Source organism: Callionymus lyra, chromosome 17 (assembly GCF_982586985.1).
Source record: "Callionymus lyra chromosome 17, fCalLyr1.hap1.1, whole genome shotgun sequence".
NCBI lineage: Eukaryota > Metazoa > Chordata > Actinopteri > Syngnathiformes > Callionymidae > Callionymus > Callionymus lyra.
Window position 1 is genome coordinate 22,631,990 of NC_141834.1, and position 16,948 is coordinate 22,648,937.

A 16,948-nucleotide genomic window follows, 5' to 3' on the forward strand; every position below is an offset into this window, starting at 1 on the left:
AAATAAGAGGTTTTATCAAGAAGGAAGTGAGTCACTCGTCACCTGATCTGATGTCATCGGTCACATGACTCATAAAAGTCGTTTCCATTCATGAAACTGTTTGTAATCACAGAGGTCCAGGGTTTGACCCCTGAGGAACCTCGTTTTTGATGCCGAGTAGCGACGAAGTTGTTGACGTTTCATCCGATCTTTTTGTCGTCATCAAGAGCTTCAGTTGTGTTACTTCAGTTAATGTTGTCTAGTTGTGTAACTGCACATGTTTGTGCGACTCTCTCCTGCTCAAAAATACATTTGAAGTTAAAGATTTCAAATAGAGTTGAAAAGAATAGAATCAAGATGGTGTCGTTTGATGGTTTTTAACGCTTTTGTCGTCCCTCCTGAAGGGATGACATCGTCGTGACTCAACATTCATCTCAAGTTGTTGCGTGAGACGCGTCGTCACGGTGACTCACGGTCATGTGACTCACCGTCATGTGACTCTCATGAGAAAAGGAAGTGACATCATCTTGTCCATGTGTGTCCAGAACGCTGCCTCGAGGATCACGAGTCGGTGGTTCAAGTCCAGACGTCCATGAGCAGCGACAGCAGATTCCTCTTCAGGAAGAACTTTGCCAAATATGAATTCTTCAGGAATCCTCTGGTAATGTTTAAAAATACTGTGAAAATACTGTGAAAATACTGTGACAATACTGTGACAATACTGTGACAGTACTGTGAAAATACTGTGGCAATACTGTGACAATACTGTGACAATACTGTGACAGTACTGTGAAAATACTGTGAAAATACTGTGGCAATACTGTGACAATACTGTTACAATACTGTGAAAATACTGTGACAATACTGTTACAATACTGTGAAAATACTGTGGCAATACTGTTACAATACTGTCAGAATACTGTGACAATACTGTGACAGTACTGTGAAAATACTCTGACAATACTGTGACAATACTGTTACAATACTGTGAAAATACTGTGGCAATACTGTGACAATACTGTGACAATACTGTGACAATACTGTTACAATACTGTGAAAATACTGTGACAATACTGTTACAATACTGTCAGAATACTGTGACAATACTGTGACAGTACTGTGAAAATACTGTGATTATACTGTTACAATATTGTCAGAATACTGTGGCAATACTGTTACAATACTGTGAAAATACTGTGACAATACTGTGACAATACTGTGAAAATACTGTGACAATACTGTTAGAATACTTTGACAATACTGTGACAATACTGTGACAATACTGTTAGAATACTTTGACAATACTGTTAGAATACTGTGACAATACTGTTAGAATACTTTGACAATACTGTCAGAATACTGTGACAATACTGTTAGAATACTTTGACAATACTGTTAGAATACTGTGACAATACTGTTAGAATATTGTGAAAATACTGTTAGAATACTGTTGAAATACTGTGACAATACTGTCAACAGTGTTAAAATACTGTGAAAATACTGCTAACAGTGTTAAAATATTGTTACAATACTGTTAAATGCTCTTAAAATACTGTTTTGTTAAAAACTGTGGAAAAAACTGAATAATGGTGAAATACTGTTATATATTGTTAAATACGGTGAACATACTATTAAAATACTATTTAATACTGTTAGAATATTGTTTATATTTGAAGATATGTTTTTAAAAAAGGTCAAAAGTCATAATCTTGAAAAAAACAACTTGATAGTTTATTATAAAATAAAAGGAATATAAAGTGTATTTGTTTTCATAATCCAGTCTAAAGTATAAATGTCCTGCAGACGTTCTTCCCCGAACACATGGTCGCCTGGTGTCAGGAAACCAACAGAACCATCCTCCCCTCACAGCTGCTGCAGGTAAATATAGCTGACCTTTGACCCTAGTACCTCTGATGATGACCATGAGAGAAACGATTATGAAGATGATGATGATGAAGATGATGATGATGATGATGATGATGATGATGATGATGAAGACGATGATGATGATGATGAAGACGATGATGATGATGATGATGAAGACGATGATGATGATGAAGACGATGAAGATGATGATGAAGATGATGATGATGATGAAGACGATGATTATGATGATGAAGATGATGAAGATGATGATGACGATGAAGATGATGATGATGATGACGATGAAGATGATAAAGATGATGATGATGATGAAGATGAAGATGATGATGATGATGATGACGATGAAGATGATAAAGATGATGATGATGATGAAGATGAAGATGATGATGATGATGACGATGAAGTTGATAAAGATAATGATGATGAGGAAGACAGTGATGATGAAGATGATGATGAAGATGATGATGACGATGAAGATGATGATTATGATGAAGATGATAGAAATGATGGTGATGATGATGATGAAGATGATAATGATGATGATGAAGATGACGATGACGATGAAGATGATGATGATAAATGATCGTGAAGATGATGATGATGAAGATGGAGATGATGATGATGATGATGAAGATGTTGGTGATGATGATGATGAAGATGGAGATGATGATGATGATGAAGATGTTGGTGATGATGATGATGAAGATGGAGATGATGATGATGATGAAGATGTTGGTGATGATGATGATGAAGATGGAGCTGATGATGATAATGAGGACGACGAAGGTCAAGTGTCAACTTCCTGTGCAGAACTTCCTGGCGACCAGCAGCTGTCCAGAGGTCCAGGGTCACCTGTACGTGAAGGAAGTGGGCAGGAAGTCGTGGAAGAAGGTCTACATGTTCCTGAGACGCTCCGGACTTTACTGCTCCACCAAAGGCACGTCCAAGGTAACGTCTTCGTCCTCCACCTTCCTGCAGGACCGTCATGACTCACCTCCACCTGCAGGAGCCGCGACACCTGCAGCTTCTGGCCGACGTCGAGGACAGTAACATCTTCAGCGCCACCTCTGGCAGGAAGCAGCACGGCGCGCCCACGGACTTCTGCTTCTGCATCAAGGTCAGAGGTTCTTGCATGTTCTTCTGCCAGCAGTGAGGCCTACAGAGTCTTACAGGAATAAAAGCACGTTAAATAAACTATATTTAAGTAAAATAATATAAAAATAAAATTGTGTTAAATAAACTATATTAAAGTAAAATATTATATAAACATAAAAGCATGTTAAATCAAGACTATATTAAAGAAAAATAATATAAAATAACTATATAGTTTATAAAATAAAAGCATGTTAAATCAAGACTATAGTAAAGAAAAATAATATAAAATAACTATATAGTTTATAAAATAAAAGCATGTTAAATCAAGACTATAGTAAAGAAAAATAATATAAAATAACTATATAGTTTATAAAATAAAAGCATGTTAAATCAAGACTATAGTAAAGAAAAATAATAAAAAATAACTATATAGTTTATAAAATAAAAGCGTGTTAAATCAAGACTATATTAAAGAAAAATAATATAAAATAACTATATAGTTTATAAAATAAAAGCATGTTAAATCAAGTATATATTAAAGTAATATAATATAAATAATATATAATACAAAATAAAAGCATGTTAACTCAAGACTATATTAAAGAAAAATAATATAAAATAACTATATAGTTTATAAAATAAAAGCATGTTAAATCAAGTCTATATTAAAGAAAAATAATATAAAATAACTATATAGTTTATAAAATAAAAGCATGTTAAATCAAGACTATATTAAAGAAAAATAATATAAAATAACTATATAGTTTATAAAATAAAAGCATGTTAAATCAAGACTATAGTAAAGAAAAATAATATAAAATAACAAAATAAATTATAAAATAAAAGCATGTTAAATTAACTCTATATTAAAGAAATATGAATCTAAAATAATATATAATACAAAAATAAAAGCATGTTAAATAAACTATATTCAAGTCAAATAATATAAAATAATAATATTATAAAATAAAAGCATGTTAAATCAAGTGTGTATTAAAGTAATATAAATATAAAATAATAATATAATAAAATAAAAGCATGTTAAATCAAGTGTGTATTAAAGTAATACAAATATAAAATAATAATATTATAAAATAAAAGCATGTAAAATCAAGTGTGTATTAAAGTAATACAAATCTAAAATAATAATATTATAAAATAAAAGCATGTTAAATCAAGTGTGTATTAAAGTAATATAAATATAAAATAATAATATAATAAAATAAAAGCATGTTAAATCAAGTGTGTATTAAAGTAATGTAAATATAAAATAATAATATTATAAAATAAAAGCATGTTAAATCAAGTGTGTATTAAAGTAATACAAATCTAAAATAATACTATTCTAAATGAAAACACGTGTCTCCTCAGCCCAGCAAGTGTCGTGCAGAGCTGAAGGACTTGAGGCTTCTGTGCTCGGAGGACGAACAAAGCAGGACCTGCTGGACGACGGCGTTTAGACTTTTCAAGGTTTTATTCAAACTATTTGATTGTTGTTGTTAATATTATTATTTAATCTCCACGTTTGTCTGCAGTTTGGCATCATTTTGTACCAGAACTACAAGATTCCTCTGCAGAGAAAAACTCTCTTGTCTCACTTCTCTGCTCCGGTGAGTCAGACCAGACGAGTCGATCCCACTCTGTTGCTGACCCGACTCTCTGCCGCCCTCTAGCGGAGCGTCTCGGAAAACTCCCTGGTGGCGATGGACTTCTCGGGCCGGATCGGCCGAGTCATCGAGAACCCGGTGGAGGCTCAGAGCGCCGCCCTGGAGGAGGGTCACGCCTGGAGGGTGAGTGATGGAGAGACCAGCCTGGACGAAGACACTGATTCTTTGTCTCCTCAGAAGAGAACTCAGAGGATGAACGTGCTGGGATCTCACAGTCCTCTGCACCACCCGTCACTCAACTCAGGTGCTCACCACACTCGTCTATCTCTATCTCTATCTCGTCCGTGAACACTTGTTTATCTCGTCCGTGAACGCTCGTCCATCTCGTCCGTGAACGCTCGTCCATCTCGTCCGTGAACGCTCGTCCATCTCGTCCGTGAACGCTCGTCCATCTCGTCCTTGAACGCTCGTCCATCTCATCCGTGAACGCTCGTCCATCTCGTCCTTGAACGCTCGTCCATCTCGTCCGTGAACGCTCGTCCATCTCGTCCGTGAACGCTCGTTTATCTCGTCCGTGAACGCTCGTCCATCTCGTCCGTGAACGCTCGTCCATCTCGTCCGTGAACGCTCGTCCATCTCGTCTATGAACGCTCGTCCATCTCGTCCGTGAACGCTCGTCCATCTCGTCTATGAACGCTCGTCCATCTCGTCCGTGAACGCTCGTCCATCTCGTCTATGAACGCTCGTCCATCTCGTCTATGAACACTCGTTTATCTCGTCCGTGAACGCTCGTCCATCTCGTCTATGAACGCTCGTCCATCTCGTCCGTGAACGCTCGTCCATCTCGTCTATGAACACTCGTTTATCTCGTCCGTGAACGCTCGTCCATCTCGTCTATGAACGCTCGTCCATCTCGTCCGTGAACGCTCGTCCATCTCGTCTATGAACACTCGTTTATCTCGTCCGTGAACGCTCGTCCATCTCGTCTATGAACGCTCGTCCATCTCGTCCGTGAACGCTCGTCCATCTCGTCTATGAACACTCGTTTATCTCGTCCGTGAACGCTCGTCCATCTCGTCTATGAACACTCGTTTATCTCGTCCGTGAACGCTCGTCCATCTCGTCTATGAACACTCGTTTATCTCGTCCGTGAACGCTCGTCCATCTCGTCTATGAACGCTCGTCCATCTCGTCCGTGAACGCTCGTCCATCTCGTCTATGAACACTCGTTTATCTCGTCCGTGAACGCTCGTCCATCTCGTCCGTGAACGCTCGTCCATCTCGTCTATGAACGCTCGTCCATCTCGTCCGTGAACGCTCGTCCATCTCGTCTATGAACGCTCGTCCATCTCGTCTATGAACACTCGTTTATCTCGTCCGTGAACGCTCGTCCATCTCGTCTATGAACGCTCGTCCATCTCGTCCGTGAACGCTCGTCCATCTCGTCTATGAACACTCGTTTATCTCGTCTATGAACGCTCGTCCATCTCGTCTATGAACACTCGTTTATCTCGTCGGTGAACGCTCGTCCATCTCGTCTATGAACGCTCGTCCATCTCGTCCGTGAACGCTCGTCCATCTCGTCTATGAACACTCGTTTATCTCGTCTATGAACTCATCATGTCTTTATTTCCTGTCAGTCATCCACGTCACGCAGCTGTGGTTTCACGGAAGAATCACCAGAGAAGAATCTCATCGCATCGTTCACCAACAGGGTCAAGTGGACGGGTGAGCTGTCAATCATCCTCGTCTCCTTTGATTTCAAATATTATTTTTCAGGAGGATTCATACTTCTCTAGTATTGTTACTCTTTATTCTATTTACAGTAAATACGTTTCATTTAAATGTTTTGTGAGGAGTTTCTAAGCGTGAAACAAAAAAACAAGAATTGAGTCGTGTTTGAATGGAGACAGAGCCCTCTAGTGGTTACATAGTGCAACTATAACATATACGTCATTAATCTCAAGAAGTAAGTAATATTTATTCATATAGCACTTTTCCAGACCAGGGTCACGAAGCGCTTAAACAATCAAAACAATACTCACTAAAATATATACTTTATTGATCTAGTCTCTCTACACAAGACCTTTAAAGTTTTATCTAAAAATTGACAAAACTAGTGACACGTCTTACAATGATTTGATAACAACATGAACAAAACTAAAAGATTTAAGTCAGAGAAAAACACAAAGATGTTTAAATACATTAAAATACATGAAAATCATTAAAACTGTGACCATGAGAATCTGAACAAAGTTTTGCTGCAGATTTAAAGAGTTTCTTCTTCTCCTTCTCAGGTTGTTTCTGCTCAGAGTGAGTCAAAGTAACCCCAAAGCTTTCGTTCTTACTTTGTGCCACCATCAGAAGATCAAACACTTCCAGATCCTACCGGTGAGTCCAGCCTCCTTTCCTGCTGCTTTACTTTCTTCTCCTCCTTTCCTGCTGCTCCTCCTTTACTTTCTTCTCCTCCTTTCCTGCTGCTCCTCCTTTACTTTCTTCTCCTCCTTTCCTGCGGCTCCTCCTTTACTTTCTTCTCCTCCTTTCCTGCTGCTCCTCCTTTACTTTCTTCTCCTCCTTTCCTGCTGCTCCTCCTTTACTTTCTTCTCCTCCTTTCCTGCTGCTCCTCCTTTACTTTCTTCTCCTCCTTTCCTGCTCCTCCTCCTTTCCTTTCTTCTCCTCCTTTCCTGCTGCTCCTTCTTTCCTGCTGCTCCTCGTTTCCTTTCTTCTCCTCCTTTCCTGCTGCTCCTCCTTTCCTGCTGCTCCTTCTTTCCTGCTGCTCCTCCTTTACTTTCTTCTACTCCTTTCCTGCTGCTCCTTCTTTCCTGCTGCTCCTCCTTTACTTTCTTCTACTCCTTTCCTGCTGCTCCTTCTTTCCTGCTGCTCCTCCTTTCTTGCTGCTCCTCCTTTCCTGCTGCTCCTCCTTTCCTGCTGCAAGAGATGAAACATTTAAGGTGTTAAAAAATAAGAATAAATACCTGATCACGACAATATTATATTGTTTTTCCATAAAAACACGAGTCGTTGATGTTTATTTGTAGCGCAGTGTCGCCCCCTGCTGTCCATAACGCGTGTGTGTCCTCAGTGTGAAGAAGACGCTCAGATCTTCTTCAGCCTTGACGACGGCGCCACCAAGTTCACGGACCTGATCCAGCTGGTGGAGTTCTACCAGCTCAACCGGGGCGTGTTGCCTTGTAAGCTCCGACACGCCTGCACCGTGGTGACCTTATGACCCCCGCCCCGGCCGGCCTGACCCGCCGCCGTGGAAACGAGTCCGGGAAGCGTCGCTGCCGTGACCTCCGGCAGGACCAGCGACTCCCGAGGACCAGAACCTCCTTCACCAGTTTTGCACTTCAAGTACTGTGACCCGGACGTGTCGGACATAAGCTACGTGAAGCTGCCGCGCCGCCGGCTTCGCTCTCAACCAATCAGATTCACCCCAGCGCGTGATTGGCTGACGTCTGTTTTCAGTAGAATCCCACAAGTGTCTTCGGAGGATCGACGTCAGTTTCACTTCATAAACGCCTCCATTTCTCTTTTGTTTGAGATCAAGGTTTTTACGAGTTAAATAAAATCAATCTTTACCGTCAAGTTAGTTTCTTTTAATAAAGTTAGAAAATTAAAAAAAACTAAACTGATTTAAATGTATTTGTTGTTTTAGACAAAAGTCTCTCAAGAAAACTTGGATTTGATTCAATTGACGCAGAATAATTCAAGTTATTGATAAACTAGTGAAATTAAAAACTTACTTGACAGTAAAGATTCAAACGTTTACATTTAATTAATTTAAGTGATATTTCCTGTTGAAGACGAATTTTTCAGATTTTTAAACGACCAAGATAATCATTTTAATAATTTCTGTTCATCTTTGATTTCGAGCAGTTAAAATAATCTCAGGTAAATTCATATTTTGACGAACTTCATGATTTTAACATGTTTATCTCTGCACTAATATAGGTCAAAGGTCAAACAGGTTAAGAAGATATGAATGTGGTTCTTGATCAACGAAACAAAGGAAAAATGGATGTTTGAAGCGAAGACGTGAAGAAAAAGCTTCTTGTACTTGAAATCAGACACTCGTCACTATTTAAGATTTTAAAGTATTGTTGCGGCGAGAAAACTGTATTTATTTATCTGGATGTGAACGATTACTTGAAAAAAAAAGTTTCTCTTGCGCTGTTTTTGTTTTTTTCTTCCTTCTGTCGTCATGAGTTCTCGGATGATTGTTGACGTTTAGATTCTGTGACTCTTAGTGTTTCTCATTCCGACACCAGAAGAAAAACCATCCGAGCGAGACCTCTTCAGATGCCTTGCAGTAGAAGATCTTCATTGCCTTGATTTTAGCTGACGCGGCGAGTTGAGAGTTGAGAGGTCACGAGGTCGTCGCACGCGACTACACTTGAAGCTGGAGACGGTCAGCTGGTCTACGGGTCTGACGGCGGCCATGTTTGTAGGCAGAGATGAATGTACGCGCTCAGGGTCACGTGACTTCACTGACGGAGGAGAATCTTCAGGGAAGACGACGGCGCCCTCTTCGTGTGAGGAGAGTCGCTGCTGCTTCATGTGTACATAACGCTTCGAAATATTCATCGTAACCTTTTCAGGTATTTTTGTACAAATAAGGGACTGATATATTCTGTATATTGTAATTAGAATAAATCATTAATACGTTGATATAAAACATGTTTTTGTGTCGGAGTTTGATTCAATTCTTTCACTTTGAGTTATTATTAGTTAAGTAATCAATACAATCATACATTCAGACATCAATCATACATTAATCATACATTCATACATCAATCATACATTCATACATCAATCATACATTCATACATCAATCATACATTCAGACATCAATCATACATCAATCATACATTAATCATACATTCATACATCAATCATACATTCATACATCAATCATACATTCATACATCAATCATACATTCATACATCAATCATACAATCATACATCAATCATACATTCATACATCAATCATACATCAATCATACATTCATACATCAATCATACATCAATCATACATTCAGACATCAATCATACATTCATACAATAATCATACTTCAATCATACATCAATCATACATCAATCATACATTCATACATCAATCATACATCAATCATACATTCAGACATCAATCATACATTCATACAATAATCATACTTCAATCATACATCAATCATACATCAATCATACATTCATACATCAATCATACAATCATACTTCAATCATACATCAATCATACATTCATACATCAATCATACAATCATACATCAATCATACTTCAATCATACATCAATCATACATTCATACATCAATCATACAATCATACATCAATCATACTTCAATCATACATTCATACATCAATCATACTTCAATCATACATCAATCATACAATAATCATACTTCAATCATACATCAATCATACAATAATCATACTTCAATCATACATCAATCATACATCAATCATACATCAATCATACAATAATCATACATTCATACATCAATCATACAATAATCATACATTCATACATCAATCATACAATAATCATACATTCATACATCAATCATACGTCAATCATACAATAATCATACTTCAATCATACATCAATCATACATCAATCATACAATAATCATACTTCAATCATACATCAATCATACATCAATCATACATTCAGACATCAATCATACGTCAATCATACATCAATCATACAATAATCATACATTCATACATCAATCATACAATCATACATCAATCATACAATCATACATCAATCATACAATAATCATATATCAATCATACATCAATCATACATTCATACATCAATCATACATTCATACATCAATCATACATTCATACATCAATCATACATCAATCATACATTCAGACATCAATCATACATTCATACAATAATCATACTTCAATCATACATCAATCATACATTCATACATCAATCATACAATCATACATCAATCATACATTCAGACATCAATCATACATTCATACATCAATCATACATCAATCATACATTCATACATCAATCATACAATCATACATCAATCATACATCAATCATACATTCAGACATCAATCATACATTCAGACATCAATCATACATTCATACATCAATCATACATTCATACATCAATCATACATCAATCATACATCAATCATACATCAATCATACATTCATACATCAATCATACATCAATCATACATTCAGACATCAATCATACATTCATACATCAATCATACATCAATCATACATTCAGACATCAATCATACATTCAGACATCAATCATACATTCATACATCAATCATACATTCAGACATCAATCATACATCAATCATACATTCAGACATCAATCATACATTCATACATCAATCATACATCAATCATACATTCAGACATCAATCATACATTCATACAATAATCATACTTCAATCATACATCAATCATACATTCATACATCAATCATACAATCATACATCAATCATACATCAATCATACATTCATACATCAATCATACAATCATACATCAATCATACTTCAATCATACATTCATACATCAATCATACTTCAATCATACAATAATCATACTTCAATCATACATCAATCATACAATAATCATACTTCAATCATACATCAATCATACAATAATCATACTTCAATCATACATCAATCATACATCAATCATACAATAATCATACATTCAGACATCAATCATACATCAATCATACATCAATCATACAATAATCATACATTCATACATCAATCATACAATAATCATACATTCATACATCAATCATACGTCAATCATACAATAATCATACTTCAATCATACATCAATCATACAATAATCATACTTCAATCATACATCAATCATACAATAATCATACTTCAATCATACATCAATCATACAATAATCATACTTCAATCATACATCAATCATACATCATACATTCAGACATCAATCATACGTCAATCATACATCAATCATACAATAATCATACATTCATACATCAATCATACATCAATCATACATTCATACATCAATCATACATTCATACATCAATCATACATTCATACATCAATCATACAATAATTATACATTCATACATCAATCATACATTCATACATCAATCATACATTCATACATCAATCATACATTCATACATCAATCATACATCAATCATACATTCATACATCAATCATACATCAATCATACATTCATACATCAATCATACATCAATCATACAATAATCATATATCAATCATACATCAATCATACATCAATCATACATTCATACATCAATCATACATTCATACATCAATCATACAATAATCATACATTCATACATCAATCTTACATTAATCATACATTCATACATCAATCATACATTCATACATCAATCATACATCAATCATACATTCATACATCAATCATACATTCATACATCAATCATACATTCATACATCAATCATACATCAATCATGCATCAATCATACATTCATACATAAATCATACATTCATACATCAATCATACATCAATCATGCATCAATCATACATTCATACATCAATCATACATCAATCATACATCAATCATACATTCATACATCAATCATGCATCAATCATACATTCATACATCAATCATACATCAATCATACATTAATCATACATCAATCATACATTAATCATACAATTATACATTCATACATCATTCATACGTCAATCATACATTCATACATCAATCATACATTCATACATCAATCATACATTCATACATCATTCATACGTCAATCATACATTCATACATCAATCATACATTCATACATCAATCATACATCAATCATACAATTATACATTCATACATCAATCATACATCAATCATACATTCATACATCAATCATACATCAATCATACAATAATCATATATCAATCATACATCAATCATACATTCATACATCAATCATACATTCATACATCAATCATACATTCATACATCAATCAAACATTAATCATACAATCATACATTCATACATCAATCATACATTCATACATCAATCATACATTCATACATTCATACATCAATCATACATTCATACAATAATCATACATTCATACATCAATCTTACATTAATCATACATTCATACATCAATCATACATTCATACATCAATCATACATTCATACATCAATCATACATTCATACATCAATCATACATTCATACATCAATCATACATCAATCATGCATCAATCATACATTCATACATAAATCATACATTCATACATCAATCATACATCAATCATGCATCAATCATACATTCATACATCAATCATACATCAATCATACATTCATACATCAATCATGCATCAATCATACATTCATACATCAATCATACATCAATCATACATTAATCATACATCAATCATACATTAATCATACAATTATACATTCATACATCATTCATACGTCAATCATACATTCATACATCAATCATACATTCATACATCAATCATACATTCATACATCATTCATACGTCAATCATACATTCATACATCAATCATACATTCATACATCAATCATACATTCATACATCAATCATGCATCAATCATACATTCATACATCAATCATACATCAATCATACATTAATCATACATCAATCATACATCAATCATACAATTATACATTCATACATCAATCATACATCAATCATACATTCATACATCAATCATACATCAATCATACAATAATCATATATCAATCATACATCAATCATACATTCATACATCAATCATACATTCATACATCAATCATACATTCATACATCAATCAAACATTAATCATACAATCATACATTCATACATCAATCATACATTCATACATCAATCATACATTCATACATCAATCATACATCAATCATACATTCATACATCAATCATACATTCATACATCAATCATACATCAATCATACATTCATACATTCATACATCAACCATACATCAATCATACATTCATACATCAATCATACATTCATACATCAATCATACATTCATACATCAATCATACATCAATCATACATTCATACATCATTCATACATCAATCATACATTCATACATCAATCATACATCAATCATACATCAATCATACATCAATCATACATTCATACATCAATCATACATTCATACATCAATCATACATTCATACATCAATCATACATCAATCATACATTCATACATCAATCATACATCAATCATACATCAATCATACAATCATACATCAATCATACATTCATACAGCAATCATACATTCATGCATCAATCATACATCAATCATACATTCATACATCAATCATACATCAATCATACATTCATACATCAATCATACATCAATCATACATTCATACATCAATCATACATCAATCATACATTCATACATCAATCATACATTCATACATCAATCATACATTCATACATCAATCATACATCAATCATACATTCATACAACAATCATACATCAATCATACATTCATGCATCAATCATACATTCATACATCAATCATACATCAATCATACATCAATCATACATTCATGCATCAATCATACATCAATCATACATTCATACATCAATCATACAATCATACATCAATCATACAATCATACATCAATCATACATTCATACATCAATCATACATCATTCATACATCAATCATACATCAATCATACATTCATGCATCAATCATACATTCATACATCAATCATACATCAATCATACATTCATACATCAATCATACATTCATACATCAATCATACATTCATACATCAATCAAACATTAATCATACAATCATACATTCATACATCAATCATACATTCATACATTCATACATTCATACATCAATCATACATCAATCATACATTCATACATCAATCATACATTCATACATCAATCATACATCAATCATACATTCATACATTCATACATCAACCATACATCAATCATACATTCATACATCAATCATACATTCATACATCAATCATACATTCATACATCAATCATACATCAATCATACATTCATACATCATACATTCATACATCATTCATACATCAATCATACATTCATACATCAATCATACATCAATCATACATCAATCATACATCAATCATACATTCATACATCAATCATACATTCATACATCAATCATACATCAATCATACATTCATACATCAATCATACATCAATCATACAATCATACATCAATCATACATTCATACAGCAATCATACATTCATGCATCAATCATACATCAATCATACATTCATACATCAATCATACATCAATCATACATTCATACATCAATCATACAATCATACATCAATCATACATTCATACATCAATCATACATCAATCATACATCAATCATACATTCATACATCAATCATACATTCATACATCAATCATACATCAATCATACATTCATACATCAATCATACATTCATACATCAATCATACATTCATACATCAATCATACATTCATACATCAATCATACATCAATCATACATTCATCCAACAATCATACATTCATGCATCAATCATACATCAATCATACATTCATACATCAATCATACAATCATACATCAATCATACAATCATACATCAATCATACAATCATACATCAATCATACATTCATACATCAATCATACATCATTCATACATCAATCATACATTCATACATCAATCATACATCAATCATACATTCATACAACAATCATACATCAATCATACATTCATGCATCAATCATACATTCATACATCAATCATACATCAATCATACATTCATGCATCAATCATACATCAATCATACATTCATACATCAATCATACAATCATACATCAATCATACATTCATGCATCAATCATACATTCATACATCAATCATACATCAATCATACATTCATACATCAATCATACATCAATCATACATTCATGCATCAATCATACATTCATACATCAATCATACATTCATACATCAATCATACATCAATCATACATTCATACATCAATCATACAATCATACATCAATCATACAATCATACATTCATACATCAATCATACATCAATCATACATTCATACATCAATCATACAATCATACATCAATCATACAATCATACATCAATCATACATTCATACATCAATCATACATCAATCATACATTCATACATCAATCATACATTCATACATCAATCATACATTCATACATCAATCATACATTTATGCATCAATCATACATCAATCATACATTCATACATCAATCATACATCAATCATACATTCATACATCAATCATACAATCATACATCAATCATACATTCATACATCAATCATACATCAATCATACATTCATACATCAATCATACATCAATCATACATTCATACATCAATCATACATTCATACATCAATCATACATTCATACATCAATCATACATTCATGCATCAATCATACATTCATGCATCAATCATACATTAATCATACATCAATCATACATCAATCATACATTAATCATACAATTATACATTCATACATCATTCATACATCAATCATACATTCATACATCAATCATACATTCATACATCATTCATACGTCAATCATACATTCATACATCAATCATACATTCATACATCAATCATACATCAATCATACAATTATACATTCATACATCAATCATACATCAATCATACATTCATACATCAATCATACATCAATCATACATTCATACATCAATCATACATTCATACATCAATCATACATTCATACATCAATCAAACATTAATCATACAATCATACATTCATACATCAATCATACATTCATACATTCATACATCAATCATACATCAATCATACATTCATACATCAATCATACATCAATCATACATCAATCATACATTCATACATCAATCATACATTCATACATCAACCATACATCAATCATACATTCATACATCAATCATACATTCATACATCAATCATACATTCATACATCAATCATACATCAATCATACATTCATACATCATACATTCATACATCATTCATACATCAATCATACATTCATACATCAATCATACATCAATCATACATCAATCATACATTCATACATCAATCATACATCAATCATACATTCATACATCAATCATACATCAATCATACATCAATCATACAATCATACATCAATCATACATTCATACAGCAATCATACATTCATGCATCAATCATACATCAATCATACATTCATACATCAATCATACATTCATACATCAATCATACATTCATACATCAATCATACAATCATACATCAATCATAC

General features: G+C 33.5%; 1 protein-coding gene across 2 annotated transcripts in view; it reads left to right on the plus strand.

Moving 5' to 3' along the window:
• Positions 1 to 9,243, plus strand: part of LOC148063038 (growth factor receptor-bound protein 10-like) — a 69,687-nt gene extending 60,444 nt beyond the window's left edge. For both annotated transcript variants that reach the window (XM_087812113.1, XM_087812114.1), the window contains 11 exons: positions 525 to 640; positions 1,783 to 1,857; positions 2,674 to 2,811; positions 2,870 to 2,980; positions 4,330 to 4,428; positions 4,494 to 4,568; positions 4,632 to 4,748; positions 4,803 to 4,869; positions 6,206 to 6,293; positions 6,863 to 6,956; positions 7,648 to 9,243. In XM_087812113.1, coding sequence (XP_087668239.1) covers positions 525 to 640; positions 1,783 to 1,857; positions 2,674 to 2,811; positions 2,870 to 2,980; positions 4,330 to 4,428; positions 4,494 to 4,568; positions 4,632 to 4,748; positions 4,803 to 4,869; positions 6,206 to 6,293; positions 6,863 to 6,956; positions 7,648 to 7,794 — 1,127 coding nt within the window. In that variant the 3' untranslated portion in view covers positions 7,795 to 9,243. The remainder of the gene's footprint in view (positions 1 to 524; positions 641 to 1,782; positions 1,858 to 2,673; positions 2,812 to 2,869; positions 2,981 to 4,329; positions 4,429 to 4,493; positions 4,569 to 4,631; positions 4,749 to 4,802; positions 4,870 to 6,205; positions 6,294 to 6,862; positions 6,957 to 7,647) is intronic.
• The last annotated feature ends 7,705 nt before the right edge of the window (positions 9,244 to 16,948 follow it).